General features: G+C 45.6%; 1 protein-coding gene across 2 annotated transcripts; it reads right to left on the bottom strand.

Moving 5' to 3' along the window:
* Positions 1 to 1,289: 1,289 nt before the first annotated feature.
* LOC111847733 (dual specificity mitogen-activated protein kinase kinase 3) lies at positions 1,290 to 20,492 on the bottom strand. Of its 2 annotated transcripts, none has more exons than XM_023819169.2 (12): positions 20,382 to 20,492; positions 8,678 to 8,744; positions 8,319 to 8,367; positions 7,294 to 7,407; positions 5,572 to 5,691; positions 4,570 to 4,686; positions 4,367 to 4,418; positions 4,099 to 4,226; positions 3,786 to 3,863; positions 3,503 to 3,642; positions 3,264 to 3,309; positions 1,290 to 3,127 (listed from the first exon to the last, which is right to left on the bottom strand). In XM_023819169.2, exons 1-12 carry the CDS (start codon positions 20,395 to 20,397, stop codon positions 3,041 to 3,043), a joined length of 1,014 nt encoding a protein of 337 aa, XP_023674937.1. In that variant the 5' UTR covers positions 20,398 to 20,492; the 3' UTR covers positions 1,290 to 3,040. The 2 variants fall into 2 exon arrangements, with proteins under 2 accessions (XP_023674937.1, XP_023674936.1); XM_023819168.2 differs by lacking the exon at positions 20,382 to 20,492 and adding an exon at positions 15,431 to 16,011.
* Positions 20,493 to 22,623: the final 2,131 nt, after the last annotated feature.

Genomic DNA, 22,623 nt, shown 5'->3' with positions numbered 1-22,623 from the left:
GACCGGTGCTGGGAGGGCTCACCGGAAGGCGCCGCCATGGACACTGCTGGGTGATGTCACCCTTCCTGACACCTTGCCGCAGACCCAGGCCACATTGCCCAAGCTGAACACTGCTTCTGCTAACTGAGGTTCCAACTGTGATTTCAGATAGAATCCTCATTATGAGTTGGCAATTACTGGTATCCCTATGGACCAGAAACAAAATCCATTTTGTGTAGGAAATTCTATGCTGGTTATGACAGAAGTATACTGTGGTGCTAATACTGAGAGCAGAAAATCGTTTTAATTCTACTAAAGGTGTGTGCTACAACTATATCGGCCTCCAATAACTGTGCGTAAATTTTGCACGTTCCCCCCGTGTTCACATGGATACAGAGCATGCAGTCATGCAGTGTGTCAACGAGCACACCATCCATTTGATTGCCATTCCAATCTATGATGTGCCCTGTTATCAGCTGTGTAATGAATGACATGGAATTACATTCCAGTGCTCCCTGCAAAACAAGGGTCCTTTGTTAAAGAAATCATGGTGGAATATGGCTGTATATTATTTAAAAGCAGAAAAGACAGACTGAAATGTGCAGCTGTGGTAGAGTAACAGTGCGGGTGGGGGGGGGGGAGTGTCACATGACTCATCCACTCATGCACGTTTTCATACGCAACGCTGCAAGCAAACGCCTGCAGACAGACATCTGCAATGTAGAGGGCACCAGCCTGCAGCTTCAGTCTGCTCTCCTGTCCTTCAGTTCCTGCTGTCATTATCTTTTTCCCCTGTCTGCGCAGATGTAAAGCACCCCGTTACAAGGTTATCCTGTCACAACAGGGGAAAGCCAGACTGAGACCGGGGTTAGAGATTGTAATGGTCTTAAAAATCAGTATGTGGAGGGACGGTCGACACGGTACAGATCCATCCGTCTGGAACAGACTGAAATTTCACACAACTTATTGCCCCAAATGCCAAAAAAAAGCATCTGGCCCTATTTCTTATACCAGACACTAAACTGATTATATTTTAAGAGTGTTATTAACATTCCAGATCAAATCTTTCCCCAGGACACATACACCACTTTACAAATGTTACACTTTTCCTTCCGATGCTCCCGTAATGACATGAACGCGATCACTGGGGCTCTCAGCAGCGTAAGAGCCACACACACCAAGCACCACGGTCACCAAAGCCCCATAAACCCAGCCTTTGTCTCTTCTCACCATCAACGTGAGTGGCTTTTTAAAAGGGAAGACTGTTCCATTAGCGGGAACACATGTTCCGCAAATAAACACAAACAAAATTGTCCATCGAAACCAATTTATTTGTCAATACTTAAGACAAATCCATGAAATTAATTTGTCATTTCTTATTTTGTACATAAATATATAGATTATCTAATTAAAATCCATTATCTAATTAGCTAATCTTTACAGTAGCTCCCCCCCCCCCCCAAATGGCCAGTATGGTCCGGCCCCAGCTCCCACATTATCGTGACAGACAGTGGTTTATGCCGACACCAGGGCTGAGATGGGCCGGGTCAGGTAGCAGTTCAGGTACATGTGGTTCTGGGAGGCCATTCTCTCCTACTCGGCACCCCCTTCTGTGGAGCCTAGCAGGAACACCGCGCCTACAAAGGCACGTCTGTGCAGAGCACCTCAGGGACGCTCGGCAGGGGTCAAAAAACTGAAGGCAAAAGTGAAACTTCTTGGCAATGCGGCAGGCCTCCACAGAGACATGGGCAGAGAGCCTCTGCCTCGGATCTGAGGCTGCAGCATGCCTCCAGCGGCCCTTACTGTGCATGAAGATTCATGGTGAAGACTAGCGGCGTGACATCCAAAGGGAATGTCACACCACCAAAAACGTATATATAAAAACATTATGCCGAATATCAAGGGGACAAGAAGGAGGACTAGGTTATAAAAGCAGAGGTTAAATTTCCATTTCAGTAAGGCAGGCCTGCGACTGTGTGACTTAATCATAAAAGGGAGATGAGGTGGGGTCTGTAGAAGGGTCAGCAAAGTCGAAAAGTTACTACTAATGCAAATACTGATTTAGTGTATTCCTCCATAAACGTATGCTCCTTGAACCATGCCGTGAAGAGCAGCGCCCCCTACAGACCACACAAAAAAAAAAAAAAGACTTAAGCGAAGATTCGCTTAGAATTGGTCACCTATCATGTGCTCTCCTATGAGATTGTTTGCAGGCACGGTGTCTGGGAACAGAGTCCGTATTGGGTTATTTTTTTTGGTATCGTGCTAACTTAGCAATCAATCTGGAGATTCCCTATTTCTATTCAATCACCACTTTCCATAGCAGTCCAAGCAGTGACACAGTGCTTAAAACGTCACACCGAAGAAAAAGAATATCTGCTTACATGAAGAACATCTCACATTTAAGTTCCTAGAAAAATAGCCCTGTGTAACTTAAACATAATGCTCTTTTCCCTCATTTTACCCAAATACAAGAACAAATTCAAATAAATTAAACACCTAAAGTCTCAGAAAAACACCCACCCTATACAGACATCTTGGATACATTCAACAACACACTCAATGCAATACTTCCAGATCACACAGAAGGGCGCCCCCTGCAGGGCACTCGGTCGCCGGACACAGAGGAACCGCGTTTATTTACACGCATGTGAGTGTGTGCAGATGTGCTTGCGCAGCTCAGCTGATGCAGTCGACTTTGCCGCAGAGGCCTCTGGCGCGTTACCTCATAGCTCAAGGAGCGATTTTGCCAACACAGGGAGGGACCCACATCACTGCAATTCTTGTGGGGGGAAAACAACAACAAAAAGAGAAAAAAGATCCTTCTGTTGGCCTGAACTGTAAACAAAAACAAAAAGACCAAAAAGGAATATTGCCGTGACATTAAACTGTATTCGTATGTCCTGGTGTCTATAAGTAAATATTGTAAAATGCCTTGAGACCATTTCAACACTTTCCTAATCGTTTGCGGCTTTTTTCTATAGAATTACATCTTTCCAACAAAAAAAAAATAAGGAGGAAGGGTAATATGCACATTTCAACGAGAAAGAGCAGCAGAGGTTCAGTTGAGGCCGTCGTCCAGGATCTCTTTCACGAAAGAGGCGACATCTGTTTCCTTGGAGTCGTGAATTTTGAAGAAGAGATGCTCCTATGGGGGACAAGCAGCGTTAGACCCACAGCCAAACGGCCCTAACCCTAAACCTAACCCTAACCCTAACCTCACGCAACATTTTTCAAGAGATTTTAATTTAAAAATGCATATTCCTGTGTACATTCAAGCTTACCATGAGTTCAAGGTAGTTTAGTCTGTCTGCAGGATTCTTCTTCAAACTAAAAAAAAAGGCATTTATTTCATACATACATAAATATTCTATTATACAAAATACTATATTTTTCAGAGAGATTTAAAGTCAAACTTGATGTTTTACACTTCATAGTATTCACTGGACTCTGAAAGCGAGCGACTTGTGACAGCACTGAGCCGACCCCCTCACACTCAGGCGACGTGACGGAATCTGCTCACCAGCCATTGGTGAAGTCCACGAACTCCCTGGAGAAGCGGTCGGCAGGCAGCTGGGGCGATGGCTCCTCCACCACCTGTTTCAGCTGCTGGAAGGGCGTTCCCCACGACTCGTAGGGGAAGCGCAGGACGGCCAGCTCGATCTGAAGGCACAGGAAGCATGGTCAGCCAGGACGACCCCCCCTCCCGGCAGCAAGCCCTGCGTCCCGGTCAGTAAACAGGGCCCATTACCTCTGTGTGTGTGTGTGTGTGTGTGTCTGTGTATGTGTGTGTTGTAATCACTCACCAACGTAATCCCCAAACTCCACACGTCTGACTTCACATTGTACCCCTTCTGGCTCAGCTCTGGGTTGATCCTCTCTGGCTGGAGATCGGAGGGCAGCAAAAGGTCAGCTTCACGCGCTGCCCCCCCCACCCCCATGTAACACTGTTTATGTGGCTCCAAGGTTCCTATAAATAATCTGCCACTCAGTGTATCACCGAGGGGGGCTGATGTCCATGACCCGGCGGATGGCGGTGCCAGGACGTGTCTCGCACTATGGCGTGTGCCAGGACACGTCTCGCACTATGGCGTGTGCCAGGACGCGTCTCGCACTCACCGCCATGTAGGGCTTGCAGCCGGCATCCAGCGTCTTGGCCACGGAGTCCACCAGGTACCCGCTAATCCCGAAATCACACATCTTCACGTGACCCTCCTTGTTGATCAGCACATTGGAGGGCTTCACATCTGAGGCAAGGAACATCTTCATTTTAATAATGAAATTCTCAGCAATTTAATGTACAGGATTGACATTTAAAGACAGACAAAACAATTCCCCAGTCATTGATCACCTGTCATTCCCCAAACCACCACCAGAGGTCACTTACCTCTATGGATCACAGACAGCTTACTGTGCAAATGCTCTAAGGCTTTGACGATCTGAAAGGTAAATATAGAGAACACTGTCTGTACAAACAGTTAAAATGATACACATTAGTAAACATGAAGAGGCTCTTAGCTGTGCGTGCACTGACTCCACACCTAGATGTATCCATAAATCAGCAGGTTACCCAAGGCTCTTTACACTTACTGAGACGGCCATCTTGCCCAGGATATCCTCAGGAATCTTCTTCCCCTTCTCTATCACTTTTTTGTAGAATTTATCCAGTGATGTGTCCATCAGCTCCATGCATATCCACACGTCCCCCTGGTGTCCAAAGATGCGAGGCAAAAGGTATTCAGATTTCAGGTGATGACCTTGATCCGTCAAAGTCAATGCAAAACTTTCGCCAGAGCTCCAACCCATAAGGGAACCCTTATTTCCAGAGACTAAGAGTGTTTTCAGACGTGGTCCCTTTCAGCCCTCAAAACGGACTCAGAGGCATTAGTCAGCATTTTTGTGAACACTTCAACCAAACTCAGACCCCTCTGAAATGAACGGCACTTGGATCAACTCAGGTGGTGGTCTTGGTTTGGTTCACTTTAATTCCGTGTTGTGGTTCGCTTAACCTGTGCAGTGTGAACACAAAGCGCTCCAGGTTGGCGTCACCTTTTGCCACCGTATTTTAGACCTCTAGGCTTGCTGTAGACAGATAACATGCTACTGCACCGGGACACTCGAAAAAAGAAAGGACTGAGGCCACATCAAGCTGAATTGGACGAGAAACTAACTACTCTTTCAAACTCACAGCGCAAACTCAAAAAGAACCAAGTCCCTTTTCTGGTCCAAAACAGATCAAAATTAATACAAACAAAATACAGATTGAACATTACTTTCACTTCTGCCTGTGTAAAATTTCTGTTCCATTCTTTTTTGAAACCGGTGGAAATGCGGGCAGGTTCTCAAAAGGCACCAAGCAAGAACCAGCCCAGCACCGGCACCGGTTCCATGGAAAGTGGAAACAAGGCATAAGAGGACTGAGTCTGGTTCATTCAAAAAGGACCATATGTGAAAACACCCTAAGACCCAGATGCAGCCAGTGCTACCCCGGTTGTCCCTCCATGATGGTTCTCCTGAACATCGCAAGGAGGACAAACCTGGAATGTCCCCCACTGTGTGTGTTGCACATGTCAGAGCAGGACCCAGTCTCACCTCTCTGAATAAGGCCCCAAAGAAGGTGACTGTGTAGAGGCAGTCGACTGTTCGCATGGAGATGTCCAGGTCCATCAGTAGCCTCTTTTGCTCCTGACTGTTCACCGTGGCTCTTATCCTCTAGGGGGCAGACATCACACAATGCTGATACCATGCCATGCGACACCACCATCCTCATCCAGCCAGCATCACCTTCATTCGCCAGAAATCTGCGCACCAACCTGATGCTTCACATTGTTGGTCTAAATTCTTACCCAAATTCTTGCTGACAGACTACAAATAATTCTGAGAATTCCACTGCGCCCCCCCCCCCCCCATCATTTTAAATGTAGCATATGATGAAGTTAGAGAACTCCCTTATACTACACTATTAAAAACCACATTAAGGCAAAACTGCTTTTAGCATTATGCTAAAAATTAATTTAATCAAACAACCATTTGATAATTAGTTGTCAGAAATCAAGCTCATCTAGCAGGTTAAGCAAAATGTTTACTAGTAGTGCCAGTCTATGTTTAACAAATTCAGGATACTGGTGTCTGAACTATATGAAATATTAATTTCCAAAAAGGCTGGTGCTGAGGGCCATTGATTTAACGCTCACTGTTACGCTATGCAATTAAAATCATTAAAATGAAATTTGAATACTGTCACAATGCATAATTTTTTCATGTACAGTGGTACCTCAGAACTCGAATTTAATCCATTCAGAACTCCGGATCGAATCCTAAAAAGTTAGAGTTGTGATCGAATTTTCCCCATAAGAAATAATGGAAAACCAATTAATTGGTTCCCGGCCCCAAAAAATTACACCTAAATATGTTTTTTTTTTTTTTAGCATTTAAACACAAAATGAACCGGATAAAACAAGAAAAGCATATACTGTACTAAACACATCTAAGCACATTTATCAAAACAGTAATTTGTAAAGTAAGAAAATAAATGTATCCAAACAATGTGTTCTGCCCCGATCGTCCACTCCTTCCGTCTGCCACGCCCCCTCGTTAACCCTGTGTGGAATCCCTGTGTGGAATCCCCGTGTGATCAGCTGTTTCTGGTTGTTGTCATTAGTCCTCTGTATTTAGTCCACGTTTCAGTTTGTTTCCCCGGTCCGGTCATTATATTGTCCGTCTGCGTTTTGCCTGCCTTACCTGTAATTAAATCCCGTATTCCCCGATACCCTGATGTCTGCGCCTTTGTCTCCGTTCTGTCTCCGCTCGGCACAACAATATTATTATTATTAAATATATTAATGGTTTGTTATTAATATTAAAATAATTAATAGGAAATCTTTATTTTTAAATGTATTTTATTATATAATAATAATTATTGTTACTGTCTATCATTGTCTAAATGTATTTTTACTGTCTAAATATATGTATTCAGCTAGTGTAAACATGCACGATGCTATCACAGCGAACGCGAGGCTGAGACTGAAGCTTAACCCTTTGTTTCTGCTGAGAGACGTGCCGCGTGACTCATTTCCCCGCACGTACAAGTTATCTTAGGTCGGCGTTCATGGTTTGACTTCTGAAATTCAGATCGAGTTCTAGGTAATTTTTTTTTTTCCGAACTGGTTAGTTCGACTTAAGAAATTCGAGTTCTAATGAGTTTGAGAACTGAGGTACCACTGTATTCTTTTGGACATTTAGCTTTCTGTGGTTAAACCCATGAACCCTGACAGGAGCCACTTTCAGGGTGGAACGCGACACGGCCTCGCTTACCTTCACCGCCATGATGGTTCCGCTCTGCGCGTGCCGCACCTTTTCCACCACGCCGTAGGCACCCCGGCCCAGCTCCGACAGAGACACAAGGTCATCGGCCTGCACCTCGAAGTTCTGGTGGGGGGGGGGGGGGAGTGATGCGTTACAGAGTGCTTGTGAAAGTCAACATTATTTTTACATCATGCTTTATTTATCATTTGCACAATAAGAATGAATGCAGGTACGCCGGATGGCTTTGTTTCACGTATCCCATCATGCCCTCCTGCCTGTGAAACAGACCTGGCCTGGGGGGCAGCCTGCGTCCTCACGTCAGGAGCGGACATGGAGCGACGACAGGCACAAAGCATCCAGCCCGTGTGTGTGTGTGTGCCCAATTGGCTTTCCTGGCATGTGCTCTCTGGGGAACATTCCACACGCTTCATTGCACGCAGAACCTGGCTGACCCCACCCCACCCCACGCAGCCACCCTGGGGGGGGGGGGCAGCCATAAGCACAGGAAAGTATGGGGATGTCATAAGTGACAGGTGCGTACGGAGCGTGGAATGCAGTGGCAAAGGCAAACGGGAATCTGGCATCCACGGGAGGAAAAGCCTAGGTCAGGGAAAGGCAGAGGGGCTGCAGAGCATGTCCAGGCTGCAGTTACCAAGGGGGTGGGGGGCAGCTGGCGGGAGGGAGACAGACCCGTTACCCGGAATGGCAGTGAGGCGAAACGGCCGCTATCACAAGCCATGCCAGAAAGACGGTACTACGCAGCAGTACCTCCCGCAGGTCTTCCACGACACGGGGGCCAGCTCAGAATGTACTGCTCCCCCCCGGCCAATGCTATCGTTGTCAGGGCTGTATGTATAAATAAAGCAGTAACTGAGTACCCCAGACATCCACCTAGCAGCCCTTATGCCAGTGCTGACATAGAGGCAGATGCGGGGGGGAGGGGCCTGAGACCAAAGTGGCCATATGACCTCATCTGCCCTGACTGCCTTTCACGCCGCTGCAGCATCCTCGCCAGCAGGGGGCACCACACTCACCTTGTCACCTATGGTGATGAAGGTCCTGGAGTCCAGGTTGTGAAGAGGCCTGCACACAACCAACAGAACAGGATAAAAATCAACACACAAAAACGTTATAGATTTCCAACAGGTTCAGACTGATTGGGATCTCCCAAAAGGGACTGGTGCTCACACTGTACCGGGAAGGATGCTTCGGAAAAGTAAACGAGGGTGACCGTACCTCAGAATGTGCATATTTGCGTCGCTGTGACACCTGTCCTGACACCCTAACCCCCTGGGTCCTCTTTGGAAACCAAAATCAACTGAATATTGGGAAAGTGATTCACCAAATTCACCCAATACAAGGGAAAGGATAAGCAGAGAAACCACAGACTCACACTGGGTTCGACTCTTTCTGCTTGAAGGCTTCATCTGGGATCTTCAGCCCATGTTTTTTCCGTTTCCCTTTGTGAAAGAAAAGAAAAAAACAGGCCTGCATTAAAAGCTGAAGGACTGGCACTGCTGGAGGACACCTTAGGTGATGTACGTGCCATGAACTCATTCACCTCTGACACATTATGCAACTTCCCAAAAAAAACAACAAGGAGGTAAGGATCTGCACTGCAGAATTACAAAATAAAAATGGTTACTTCAACCTCACTCGGAATTACTTTCATTACATGCATGCTTAAATAATAATAGTAATAATAATGATAAAATAATAATGATAAAATAATAATAATAATAATAATAATAATAATAAACCACCAACAACAACCTTCCTCCTGTGGACAAGAGACACACCTGTTCTGGTTTCTACAGATTTCACACGCCCAGAACATTGTTTCTGTCATTGCCCTAATCCTCCATAAACATTCCAGACCGCCGATTGCGTTTCCTCCAGCCGTCAACACGGCCGACAGCACCACGTTAACGGGCACCGCGGGCTCTTCCCCTCCTGCCCGTCCTGCAGCCCCCGGTGAGCGGCATGGGAGAGAGCTCACCGCGGCAGAACCGGCCATCCACACTTACGCCACTTTGTTTTTATTTCACAAAAAACAGAATCTGTGCAGTTTCTCTCCAAACTAAATGAAGGGATTCGAGTCGCCTGTCCCGAAATGGGTAAATGTAAATACACATATAACAAACTAGCAGCATTTCTCCATAAGCCCAAACACCATGCCTCAGGGTACCTGGATGCCTGATCCTATAGTATTCAATTACTTCAGCCATTATGATTGACTTTTTTTTGTAAGTTGCAAGTTGACATACAAGGAAGCGAAGATCATTCATAAAGTTACATATGAAAATGCACAGTCATTATATTACTACGGGTTGCAAAAAAAGTAGGTCAGGGAATTTGTTGTTGCATTCGTCATGATGCAAAGCGCGTGAAACGGCATGAAAAGGTGGTGATGCAGGTCCGCCTGCTCGGGTTTGGGCTTGGGCTTGGGGGGCTGCCGCCAGAGAGCCGCGGAGCACGGGAACGCGGTTTCCCCTTCGCAATCAGGGCACAGGCGACGGCATATATATTAATGTCTCCCTTCGGTATATCAAAAGCCTCCGTTAATACTCGCTATATTAAAAGCCTCGGTTAAATATAGCTGCGGGGATGAGCTGGATAGGCGGCCTGGTGCTATATTTAACAGCTGAGCCCCGGCAACACAGCTGATTTGCGAACTGCTCGGCGGACGGTTCCGCTTGCACAAGGCCCTGCCGTACCGGCCTGTGACTCACCGTGGCGTCCGCTTTCTGCCCCCCCATCCCCCCGCCCCCGCCCATCCTCACCTCCGCCTGCTGGACCGGAGCCACGGACGAGTCTGTAAAATCCTGCTCGCAGTTAGTCCCACACGGCGAGGTAAAAATAAAAACACGGTCCCTGGGAGACTTCCCTGGAAGACCGTCAGAAGCGCGAACAGCTTTCAAAATCAAAAATGCAAGCAGAGATCCTAACTTTTGAATGAATCAATGAATGAATTTTGCATTTATATACTGCTTTTCAAGACACCCAAAGCACTTTTCTTTCAATTAATAATTTTAACGAAACACGTAAATGCCTAAAACGTGCTTAAGATAAATAGAGCATGCATAAAATTAAATAATCGTTTAAACACACAAAGCTTTCGCGCCCATATAATAAAATGAAGTAACAGAAGGTGCAGGGCGGTGACTCTCGTACAGTATCTGTGAGTTTTAGAGGCCGGAAAAGATGTGGATTAATGAAAGAGGAAGAAAGCAGAGGAAGAAAGTAGCAGGGGTGGGGGGCGGGGGGGGAACCTCAACCATCTCACAAAACCTAAAGCTGGGAAAGAAAACCACTTCAAAAAAAGGTTTCCTTTCGCTGGAGCTCATTTGCATTTTGGTTTAGGTTATTTCAAAGGCTTTCTGAAGAATCAGTATGTCTCCTATGACGAAGGGCTGTGGGGTGGGGGGGTTTCAGGCACGCGGGCGTCAGTCATTCATTACGCAGCCAACGGTCAACACGTGTGCACAAGGAGCGCACTGTCCCCCCCCCCCGATAACGCACAAAGAGGGTTGTCTGATGACACGGCTGCAGTGGCTCAGCTCACGGACACTGACACTGACTGCCCTTTAAATAAGTGTGACTCAAGCCCAAAAAAAAGCCCTCAGCCTGTTATCAGCAAGTCCGGCAGTGCTGGGGGTCACGTGTGCCCGACCGGCCCGACGCAAGCCCCCCGATGCCCACCCGTACCACCCCCCTCCCCCCAACACGCTCGTGAGCCACATGAAGCCATGCTGACCTCAGCAGAAAAACGGGAACCTCCCCGAAAACCCAGCTCCAAGCTTATGGTCCAGAGACAGAGAACCCCAAGGGAAACAAAAATTAAGTAATTACCATTCATAGAAATTAACGTACCAAGAATGGATTCTTAATGCAGACAGCAACGGACGGACAAAAAAAGCAGCCTGTGATCACAACAGACTAGAGCAAATCAGAGAGGTTCACTCTGTCCCATTAGCAGCGACTGCATGCTGGGCAGGACGCGGCTGCCCTCCACCTCTCATGACCTCTGCTCCTGGCATTTTCAAACCTTTGTTATTACGCAAGTCAGACAGAGGTCCAGATGTGCCGACGACATTCTGGTGACTGTTAGATGGATCTCTGGGGGGGGGTTGAACCTACAGGCCGACGCTGCTTAATAGCCCAATTAACCCAGTGCTGTGAACTCCGTGAAAGCCAAGTGGCCAGCGGGCTTCGTATGGCGGGCATCGTTCCTGCATGTGCCGCCGAGACGGGTTTTCACGTTCGGGCATCCTCTCCCGATGAGGATCGGACTCATGCAGCAACCGACACACTTCTCATTTGAAAACCCCAACATGACTATTAAATGGAACGTTATTAAAAAATAAACACAGTTTCGATATCTAGTGTCACCAGAATTGTTTTCCCCTGGTTCCCTGACATCATTCTTTTATTTTTCCTCTTTATTTCCACCCCCCCCCAGGCCTCAGCCACACGGGGGCGTGGACCTCCGACTCCCACACTCATGCAAACAACTGCTCAGTCACGCAATCCCGGCTCTGCTTTTATATACTGCCATCTGATTTGGTTGCTATGACCACGGGCAGCCGTCCAATCGGGGGACTCAGCGATATAATAAAGGGGGTGTGCGTGGAGCAGACAGGAAGTGCAGATACCTGCTCCTGTTTACTTTAGACGTATCGGCTGGGTTTCTCAACCTATGACTCATGGACCTGTGACTGCGATTCGTGGACGGCCCGTTCCGGGTAGTCCGCCTGTTCCCGGCTGTCTGGGCATCCGTCTGCCCAGCCCTCCGTCGTACAGGCAGGAGAGGGGGCACACGCTCCCCCACTACCGGATGCCGGTGAGCCTCGCAGAGCTCCCGTCCCGGGAGACGGTCCAGGCCATCATGTACCCTTCGGCAAACATCCAAGACAACCAGCTGGAATGATTGGAAGCCAGAGTGAGAGTCTTCGGATGAGAGCATCCGGAAGGCAGGCATCTGGCGGGGACCGCGCCGGGCGAGAGGTAAAGGGACGGGTGCAAGAAAAAATCCGCAACATACGTGACGGCGGCTCCTGAATCACCGTCTTGTTAATCTAATCATGCAGCTCCCTGTATACAAGGTAAGCATGGAGCCTGCTTTGAGTACAAAATTACATTTAAATTACATGCAATCATTTGTAATGAAGCTTTTAAGATATCTGAATTAATCTTTGTTTTAATGCAAATGCAATCTAACACGCTTCCATCACCCAGACACAATAACAGACAGTAACAAAAACAGCAAGTAAGTCATTCCCTGAATCTGTCTCTCTGACCCCCAGAGCAGCAGAAAGACAGCAGCTGACCACCTTCCAATTGTCACTATTATTTCTTTTCTTAGCATCCCCCCCCCCCAACCCAAGGCAGACAAAAAGCACACGTCACTGGTAGGTAATTGTTCTATCCTTTCCCTCGTTGACCTGCTCTGTGACGTGTGTATGCATTAATGAATTTTTACAACCGAGAGCTCTCTCTTCCATAATGCGCCATCTGTTGCAGGGGGTGTGGGGCGGGGGGGGGGGGGGGGGGGGGTGGGGAGTTGGGTGTACGAGACACACACGCTGTGTCTCCTCCTGCTCTGATGCTGGGGGGTAATCTCCCCACTGCCTTTTCTTTCAGCTGCTGGGATTAGATAACTGGTGGCTCACTTAAATCCATGTTATGGAACACGCCCAACACCAGGTAATGGTCCACTGTGTGTGTGTGTGTGTGTGTGTGCGCGTGTGTTGGGGAGGGGTTACATCATCAATCAGCACCACCTGCATTTCCGCAAAGTCCCGGCTCCCCTTGAATTTAAGAACATGTTTTATCAAAGAATCAACACACAGAAATGCATAGCCCCGCCCAGGCGAAAATTTAAAAATAAAAACAAACATTACGCTTTGCACAGACCCTGATCTATCAGAGGAGGACTCTGACATCACTTCACGAACAATGGCACAAACACGAGATTGGATCTTACACTTTCTTTAAACAATTCGGCTAAAGAAACCTCAAGCCACCACAGCAGCATGAGCATTAGTCACTTACTGTTTCGTCAAACCATTACATCAAGCGTCACCAATAAAGGAGAAAAGGTCTCATGCAAACGGCTATTTAAATCCATTAAAACTCTTAATTCTCTAACCAGTTGGAAAAAATGACCTGAAGGATTCTGTAGGCGTAGGACGACCGTGTCATAACATGAGACGTGCGAACTCCCACAGACGAGTCGCCTGCATTCACCACAAAAACCAAGCAAACGAAAGTATAAAATAGCATTAGTGTCATTCTATACACGAGTCCACATGGTACAGACACTTGTGTGTTCCACAGGAGGTACGTGTACTGGGGAGATGAGAATGGCAGTCACACCGAGAATCAGAAACAAGCTGAACCAGTCTGTGACGAGCACCATCACCACACATCAGAAGAGGCTGCTGAATCTGTACTTCCCCATTGCCTACATGTCCGTCATCCCTTCCCAGACCTCCCACTAATGGGTGCTGATCCATGCTGTCTACCAGAAGGAATGGCCTGTCTGCTGCACTCTTGAAACTGTCACCAGTTGCACTCCAAAGCCCAAGCTTGCAATGCTTGCCAGTCCGACAAATCCCACAGCAAAGTTATTTATTTTAATTCAGTGATCAATACTTGACTGCAGAACTGTTAACTGTGCTGCTACGCGCGCGATCTGTTGAACATGCCATTTTTAAAATACTTCTCTAAATATTACCCTTAAACTTCTCCTCAGTCATCATGCCCCCAGGGGGGGTAACAATATGGTATTTCCTTTACTGTTTTCAGTGCTGTGTTCTTGTTTGATTGTCATGCAACTTGTCCTATGAGCCCCTGCAAATTACTCTGGGTAAACTGAGCATTTTCACCAGATTATCAAGCATATTAAACATAATTCAATGTGCATCCCAAGGAAGCCAAGCTGAACAGTACAAATCTGCAGCCACACTGGCAGTTTTAAGACTCCAAAAATTCATGAGCCATGAAAGAAAGAAAAATCAGCCGCAAATATATCTGTATTTGTGTATTACCAAAAACCAAATCAGGACAGTATATGGAATAAATTCATGTAATATTCCTCCAACACTGGGAGGCGAAATTCCGTTTCACATACTTTGCCTTTCCTCCTTCCTCCCACACAGAAAAAAAACTCGCTCCTGTGACTTAACACAAGATCTGAGTTTGCAATGAGTCAGCATTACCATTCCGAGGAAGCAGCAAGATTATTCGCCAAACCCATCATGTGAAGGAGTAACACATAAGTACACCTTTATTTAACCGAACCGACAGTGACCATCATCTTGCAGCCATCTCCGGCGATGCAAGCCCAGCGAGAACCACGAGGACCGAGTATCCCTCTGCGAGCCGCACATGTCACCAAGTAACCACATTTTATTTTATTTAAATGTCCGATGCACACAGACGCGCGATTTGCTCGGCCTGCCCATGTGCAGGAAGGCAATCATCTCGAACGAAATGCACACGGGCAATAACCAGATGCTGCTAGGAAATAAAGTCTATAAATACTAAGGCACGCATCACGTGACGGTAGCCCAGCGACTCGCGCTGGCCCATCGCCTCGCGTGCCTCGCCGATCCATTCATTTGGCGCCCCAGATGTGCTCATGATCCCGTCCACCAAACAAGGTGCGTTCACCTAAGTAACTACCAATGCACGCCGACTTACAAAACATTGTGTCCCTAAGGTTGTTCTCAATAAGTATATCAATAAGATCGCACCAGTGTTCCGGCCCGGCAGCGTTCATCTATCACAGTCCAACGCATCGCATACTATAACCCCCTAAACCAGCGCCTCCAAAGGTAAACAAATACGAAACCATTCAGTTGCGCTTCCAGATTAGTGCTACACTTACTGGAAGAGTATAGCTAAATTCGTCAACAGGAAATCGTGGAAGGGGCGACACCTTCGGTAACCACAGCCAAGTATGGGACGGGCTCTAAATCAGGATTGCACACACGTTAGCCAAGTCAGAATGTGAAACCACCTTCGTTTCATGCGATCTAAGCTAGCTGCAAACGTTAATGCACTGCAAGTTTACAGCTGGGCGTACGATCATGCACCTTCAGATACTGCACGTTACTCGATACAAAACAAAATCACTCACCTGTACCCCTGGACATTGATCTGCTGGTTTTAGCCGACTCTGTGCCTCGACTTCTGCGAGATCTGAATACTCAAAACCCCAGCTCGCTGCACGCAAAGTGCACACAGTCAGCGAGCTATGAAAACTGTATCCGTTTCCTCTCTAAAGTATAAAAAAGAAAACGGTGCTATCAGCAACAAAAAAGAAAGCCCCCCCCCAAGTGCGTCCTGCCGACCAGTCGGACGATCAAGATGTCACTTGAGTTTCAGAAGAACCTGAGGTAGCAGAGATTTTCTTTTCCAAGTAAGAAAACGGCAGCGCAAACTATTTCGGCGAGCTACCGGTGCAGCTTGACTGCAGGCAGGTCAGCAGCTGTGACTTCGTTAAGATAGCTACCTATGAGAATACAGTAGCTAAGCCCCCGCTGAGTCGCTTTCCTAAAATACTTATTGAGAAAGGGGAGTAAGCTGGAAAAAATCTGAAAACACGCAAATACAAAAAAAAAGGGGGGGGGGGACCGACCACAGCCTAATCGCAAAAGGTTCCTAACTGAAAGACTTTGTTCGCACCCTCGCACGGTAAGTGGAGAGTTTAATGAAAGACGTCATCGAATTGCGCACTGCAACAGCCCGCCAATAGGAAGGCGAACGGCACTCCCTCTGTCCAATGGCATTGGACATATTATTTTTTTCTATCATATTTTAAAGCAACATCATCATCATCAGGTTTGAGAATGTGTTTCATTGCAAATTAGTTTGCGGTTTGCAGCGACAAACTTTCTCTGAGGTTTTAATTGAGAGTTATTCGGATCATAGGCAGTTTTACATGCGTGGCAGTGACAAGCACGCATTGCTTAATGTAGCTTTGCATTACAAAGGTATAATGCAACCTGCAATGTTTATGCAGCTTAGATAGTGGTTATGGTTAGAAGGCACAGCTCTTCTTCAGTGGGTATCACTATTGCCTCATTTCTAAGGTTGGCAGCTCGAATCACACCTCTTTGCTGGGTTCCATCTGGATTATCCTATTTCCTCTCACAGTCCTGCAGTTAGGTCAATTGCTTATAGTGTGTGAACGGAGGCTTTGTAATAAGCTATGCATGTATCATATTTAGCGCCAAACTCCAATTCTGGTTTGTATAGAGTGAGATTAGTGCCAGATATTATTTGTATTTATGAATCTTGAATACATGCTCTAAAAATAATTAAACTGAATTCATGGAAACCTGACCTTGGTTAGAACCACGTGTATGAAATTGGCATGTTCTCCCCAGGTCATTGTGGGGTTTCCTTTGGGTACTCCATTTTCCCCTCACAGTCCAAAAGCATGCAGAGGCTGAAAACTGCCCGCAGGTGTGAGTGTGTAAGTGAATGGTGTGTGAGTGACTGCTGTGTGGGTGTGTCAGTGAGTGGTGTGTGAGTGGATGTAGTGTGAGTGAGTGGTGTGTGAGTGTTTGAGTGAATGTAGTGTGAATGAATGTAGTGTGAGTGAGTGAGTGGTGTGTGAGTGAATGGTGTGTGAATGAGTGGTGTGTGAGTGAATGTAGTGTGAGTGAATGGTGTGTGAGTGAATGTAGTGTGAGTGGATGTAGTGTGAGTGGATGTAGTGTGAGTGAATGGTGTGTGAGTGAGTGGTGTGTGAGTGAATGGTGTGTGGGTGTGTGAGTGAATGGTGTGTGGGTGAATGGTGTGTGAGTGAATGATGTGTGGGTGTGTGAGTGAGTGGTGTGTGAGTGAATGGTGTGTGGGTGTGTGAGTGGTGTGTGAGTGAATGTAGTGTGAGTGAATGGTGTGTGAGTGAGTGGTGTGTGAGTGGATGTAGTGTGAGTGGATATAGTGTGAGTGAATGGTGTGTGAGTGGATGTAGTGTGAGTGAATGGTGTGTGAGTGTGTGAGTGGATGTAGTGTGAGTGAATGGTGTGTGAGTGAATGTAGTGTGAGTGAATGGTGTGTGAGTGAGTGGTGTGTGAGTGTGTGAGTGGATGTAGTGTGAGTGGATATAGTGTGAGTGAATGGTGTGTGAGTGGATGTAGTGTGAGTGAATGGTGTGTGAGTGTGTGAGTGGATGTAGTGTGAGTGAATGGTGTGTGAGTGGATGTAGTGTGAGTGAATGGTGTGTGAGTGTGTGAGTGGATGTAGTGTGAGTGAATGGTGTGTGAATGTGCCCTGTGATGGGTTGGCACCCCATCCTGGGTTGTTTCCTGCCTTGTGCCCATAGGCTTCGGACCCCCTGCGACCCTGAACAGGACAAGCGGTTTCAGAAAGTGGATGGAAGGATGGAAGCCTCTTGAAATTAAATTGAATTCAAAGGAAATATTACAACATTCAGCTAACGCATTTTCAAAGTCCATTTCAGGATGAACATGTCTGCCACCTCCACAGAGGATGCTAAAGGAGAGAGAACAGGCTGTCCAGAATGCTCGCATACTAAACGGAACATCCCACTTGCCTTATATTCTCTCAATCCATCTTCCAGCCATTTATCTATTCCTGAGTTAAGGGGGAGGGAGAGCAGGAGGCAGCTGAAATTTATGATTGTGGTAACTGTCAGGGGGCAGTAATGTCTATGGGGTTGGCCAGGGGTGAAAAAATTACCAAGGGGTGGGGGAGGGGGGGAGGGGTCAGTGCCAGCAGGTTGATTGGCAACAGGGTGCCCCCCCCCCATTAGATCTGGCTGGAGTCTATCCCAGGAAACACGTAAAAGAAGGCTGCCGACACAGGGCACACACAGTAAATGCAATTTACAGACTCATGTTCATCTAACTGTATTTCATAGGACTGTGAGAGGAAACCTGTGCAGTACAGGGGGAGAATGAAAGCTTCATATACAAAGCAGAGGCAGGAATCAAACCCCCAGCCCAGGAAGTGTGAACCAATATTGCCCCCTATTGAACTGAATTAATGCCCAGGGCAACACTTCTGTGTTGACTGTTTAAATACTGTTTTTTAGTCTTCGCTCTTCTATTGATCTTTAGGGCATTCTAAGTATGTGCACACACAGGATGAATCACACCTATTGTGTATTAAGTTATCATTCCATCAGGTCTTATGATTGACCAATCGCTTAATTGGCCAATAACTTTTTAAGCCATGCACTGAAAGGTTTCCATGCGTCTTTGAAAAAAGTGGATAATTGAAAAAAAATCTTAATGCAGACATATGAAGTCAATAAAAGGCATGCAACTGCTCACAAAAGACCAAGCACATCATACAAAGTATAAATGCAAGCCTGACATGAGTACAGTCTTATATCATAAATAGTTATGTATTTTTATGCAGTGACAGAGAGTGAGATTGATGCCACAGATCTAAAGATGCTGTTAATTTAGATTGACAGATGTGGGCTGCTTTTTCTTTGCCTCTGTCATGATTGGTGTGCAGATAGGCTCAGGGATCCTATTACCTTCCAGTCTTCGGGAATCTGCAGACAATCCATGTTGTTGCTCTGTGGTTTGTCTGGCAGGGAGCATAAATGTGGACTATTTGGGGCCCCCCAAGGACCCGGATGGGAAACACTACTTTAGTGATATTCCCATGTTCTCCAACAGTGTGGATGAATATACAGGTTTGGGCACAGGTGAGATTTGCTGTAGGCCACATTGTGAATTCAGCGACATAAACTGGAATATAAATACTTTATTCATCGCTATACAGAGACTGTCCTTTTTGCCTGTCCCATCATGTTCCCAATAACACACCACCGCAGCAATCTGGGTTAAGGGTCTTGCTCAAGGGCCCAACTGTGACATTACTCTGCCAGCCATGGGACTTGAACTAGCAACCTTCTGATCACAAGCAAGTAAACAATCTAGCATGGAATCTGAGTCCACATCTGGTCCTTCAATTCTCCTGTGAAGTCCCTGGATATGTATAGTAAGACACCAAATATGAAAATTAAAGCACTTCGAAGAGTTGAATGAATTTACATTTGTTTACTATGTAAATTCTCCAAAGCAACGTACAGGTCAGTGCAACTAATAAGCAAGAAGAGAAGCGCATCGATACAGATAATCAGTCAATTCACATACAGGGCTGCCACTTAAATGTCACGCAAGACCAGAAGTTCAGGCCTAAAATGTGGCCAAAGGTTGTTTTGAATGTGAACCCTTTGGTCCCTTTTCTTGAAGCTACTGTTTGGATGTCCAGGAAAAGGGGGATTTGATTTACATACAGATAAGAGTGTCATTTCAGACATTTTTGCAGGTTGTTTGATGTGTCAAAGTACCTAAGCTGGTTACCTGACACATGCAGGCCAATGATGTATTATCTCTCTCAGTTATATGTTGCTTACTAATTAAATAAATGTAAATATAAAATTTGACTGGGACAGAGCTGCAGGAATCTAGATAACCACTGCTTACAGTAGTAGTTGGATTAAGAGTTTTGCGAGGTATGTGCAAATCTTTAGGACATTGTATTACACGTTAAAACTAAATATGGTATTTATTTCATATTGTAAAACATGAGCTGTAGGTAATGAAATCAGCATCTTGAATTTCTTAAAATGAATAAATTGACATATGAATTTGAAAGAACATATTTCAAAGATTCACAATGCAGACTCACTAAGCTGCACTTTTATGGGGGTTGTAGGTAACACCCCCAATACGGTTAGTTACTCTATTTCATTTGAAAGATTTTTTGCTAAGCCAGCACTTCTTCATTATAGACAGTAATTTCACACCCACTGAAACTATTCAGGTAAACACTCAGCTCATGGGTACAGTAGCAGTGAGTAATGTCCTGATAAAGGGCCAGGTCTCTAATTACAGCATAACATGCATGTTATGAAGTTAAAACTAATCACTCGTAGCTCAAAATATTAAACGATACTTTTTCTTATATTTTTCCTTGTTTGGTTGATTATTTGTTAATGTTCACATTTTTAAGCATTCCTCAACTGATTAATCTGCTTAATTATGTTCTATGTGTGCATTACACTTAAGTATTGATTTTAATGCAGTCTGACCTACCTGCACTCCCAAGCATGTCCCAAGCCCAGCATAGGTGGCTCAGTGTGTTCCCTCACGCCTCCTGGGACGAGCTTCAATCCCGCTTCTCTTCTGTGTGTGGAGTTTGTATGTCCTTCCCATGCTGTGTCAGAGTTCCCAGCTTCCTCTGACAGTCCAGAGACATGCAATGAGATGAGGTCACTCATCTAAGTGCCCTGTGATTTGTCCCTCTGTGAGTGTGCAGAGAGCAGTCAGGCATCCTCTGCAGGGTGATCCCCTGCCTTATGTTCTCTGTTACCCCGTACTGAGTAATTGGATGATCGTTGGATGGACCTTATTGTTCCATATTGTTTCAAAATCATATTGGAATAAAAACTCTGTTATAAACAATTAAACCAGATGGTTCACTTTTAAATATCCTAAACATATAGCCACATAAATCTACCATTTCCAAATATGACATCATCTTAATTCCAATACCAGTCAATGGTCCTTTATCAGAAACCAATCATCTACATATGGAGATTTCCAGTAGCTCCATAATACCTAAATGAAACACACATAAAGCACGTAACTAACAGCTTGACAATTGTAATAATAGCTATGCATATTAAACATAACTATTTACATGCACTTAAATATGTCAGACCAGTTCTGTTTCCACTTTCCATTCGGGCAAAAGCCTTGCATCAATTTTGATTCCTCAAACGCTGTCATTCTCAGAGTCATAGTTCCAGCAGCAGAAGGCACAAATATTAAATTAACCAAATTTTCTAGCATCTAGTGTAGTGATAGAAAATTAATGCATCTACAAAGTGTACATACCTTGCGAATGAAGCTTTTTGTTGGCATCAATAGACTGAAGCTGGTCATAATGTGGCCAGAAAATTAGCTGAGTGATGTTTGGCATTTTCTCCACGAGCTGGTGATGTTGCTGGCTTTGCTGGGAACAAAAAGGAACAAAGCTACTGTTGGTTTCAGGTTTTCATGAACCACAAGCTGGGTCCTCGCTCTCCGAGAGCCCGAGATACGTCAGCAGCCAGAATGAATGAAGAAGTTTCGAGCGGCTCTCCGAGCAAAAGCCTCTTCTCTCTGCAGTGGGAATTGAAAGCGGCCAGTCACCGGGAAGTGTGATGAGTCACACATGTAAGATGATATTTCCCCCGGAGATTCTGCACGAGACAAAATGATGTTCTCTCTTCCCTACTATTTTCGAAAAGAAGGGACGGAGAAAAGAGCGATTGTGTGGCAAGCCAGCAAAACACTGGGAAAAGGATATATATTGCAGACTTAGGGGGCAACAAAATACAGTTTCTCTAACTCGATAGCCACAGCTCTTGAGTATCATGTTTGGAACTCCTTAATGGAGTTTCTCATCGATCTTATCACACCTTGTCTGTGGAGCCATCTTCTCTGCACCTCTCCTGAGTTATAGCCAGCTGACTTAGCACATTTTTAAATCCCAGAATAGCTCAGTGCAAACACAGAAAAAAGACTTGCAGATGCTGATTTTAATCTGTTTTTTTCCCCCAAAATAAAAGTGCAGATTCTTCATCAGTGTAAACAAACAAAGGGGGGTGTCTCATACTGAAATCCCAGTGCAGCTGTGTGTAGCTGTAGGCCTGAACAACAGAGTTAAAGTCCTTTTATGGGGATGACATGGTCATTATCAATTCAGTGGAGAGACTGTCCTCGGAACCATTCTGCTTGAGCGATGAAGTCATCAAAAGTCATCAAAAGGAGCATAGACAGCTTTACTCACCCCAGATTTTTTTCTGCAGCCTAGAAATCAGTCAAAACATGGATACAAAGACATTACACTGTCATTACTCTATGGTGATGATTTCATCCAGTGGTCTATAAAGTCTTTGCCTACAGTCGGGGTTAACAAAAGAACAAAGTAGCATCAACAACCAACCCGAGTCTACTGACTGCATTTTAGACCTTTTTGGCTTGATTGACTGAAGTTAATTAACAAATAATATATTTGGAAACTCATATTAAATTAAGTTCTTTCTGCCTACAATAATACTTACAAAATCAAATTATTGAATAAGTAGTTATTTTTGGTTTGATATTAGACACAAAGTTTAACAGTTGTTAAAATTACCATTATTCATATATGAAGTACTGGGAAACAGGAGGGTCGTTAACCCCCCCCCCATAAATGTGTATTTATTGGCTTAACTCATGAATAGTTTTCCATCAGCCTCCCCAGTAAAGACTCAGCCCCCCTATCCATTCATCTCTAACTACGTCCCTG

The sequence above is a fragment of the Paramormyrops kingsleyae genome, chromosome 5 (assembly GCF_048594095.1).
Source record: "Paramormyrops kingsleyae isolate MSU_618 chromosome 5, PKINGS_0.4, whole genome shotgun sequence".
NCBI classification, from domain to species: Eukaryota; Metazoa; Chordata; class Actinopteri; order Osteoglossiformes; family Mormyridae; genus Paramormyrops; species Paramormyrops kingsleyae.
The sequence above is the reverse complement of the archived record's forward strand: the minus strand, read 5'-3'. Positions and strand labels throughout refer to the sequence as shown.

Excerpts from the sequence above, each read along its gene's own strand:
- LOC111847733 (XM_023819169.2), bottom strand. Across the intron at positions 4,227-4,366 it reads GCTGTCTGTGATCCATAGAG|ATGTGAAGCCCTCCAATGTG; the intron begins GTAAGTGACCTC and ends TCCTTGCCTCAG. Across the intron at positions 3,128-3,263 it reads TAAACTACCTTGAACTCATG|GAGCATCTCTTCTTCAAAAT; the intron begins GTAAGCTTGAAT and ends TGTCCCCCATAG.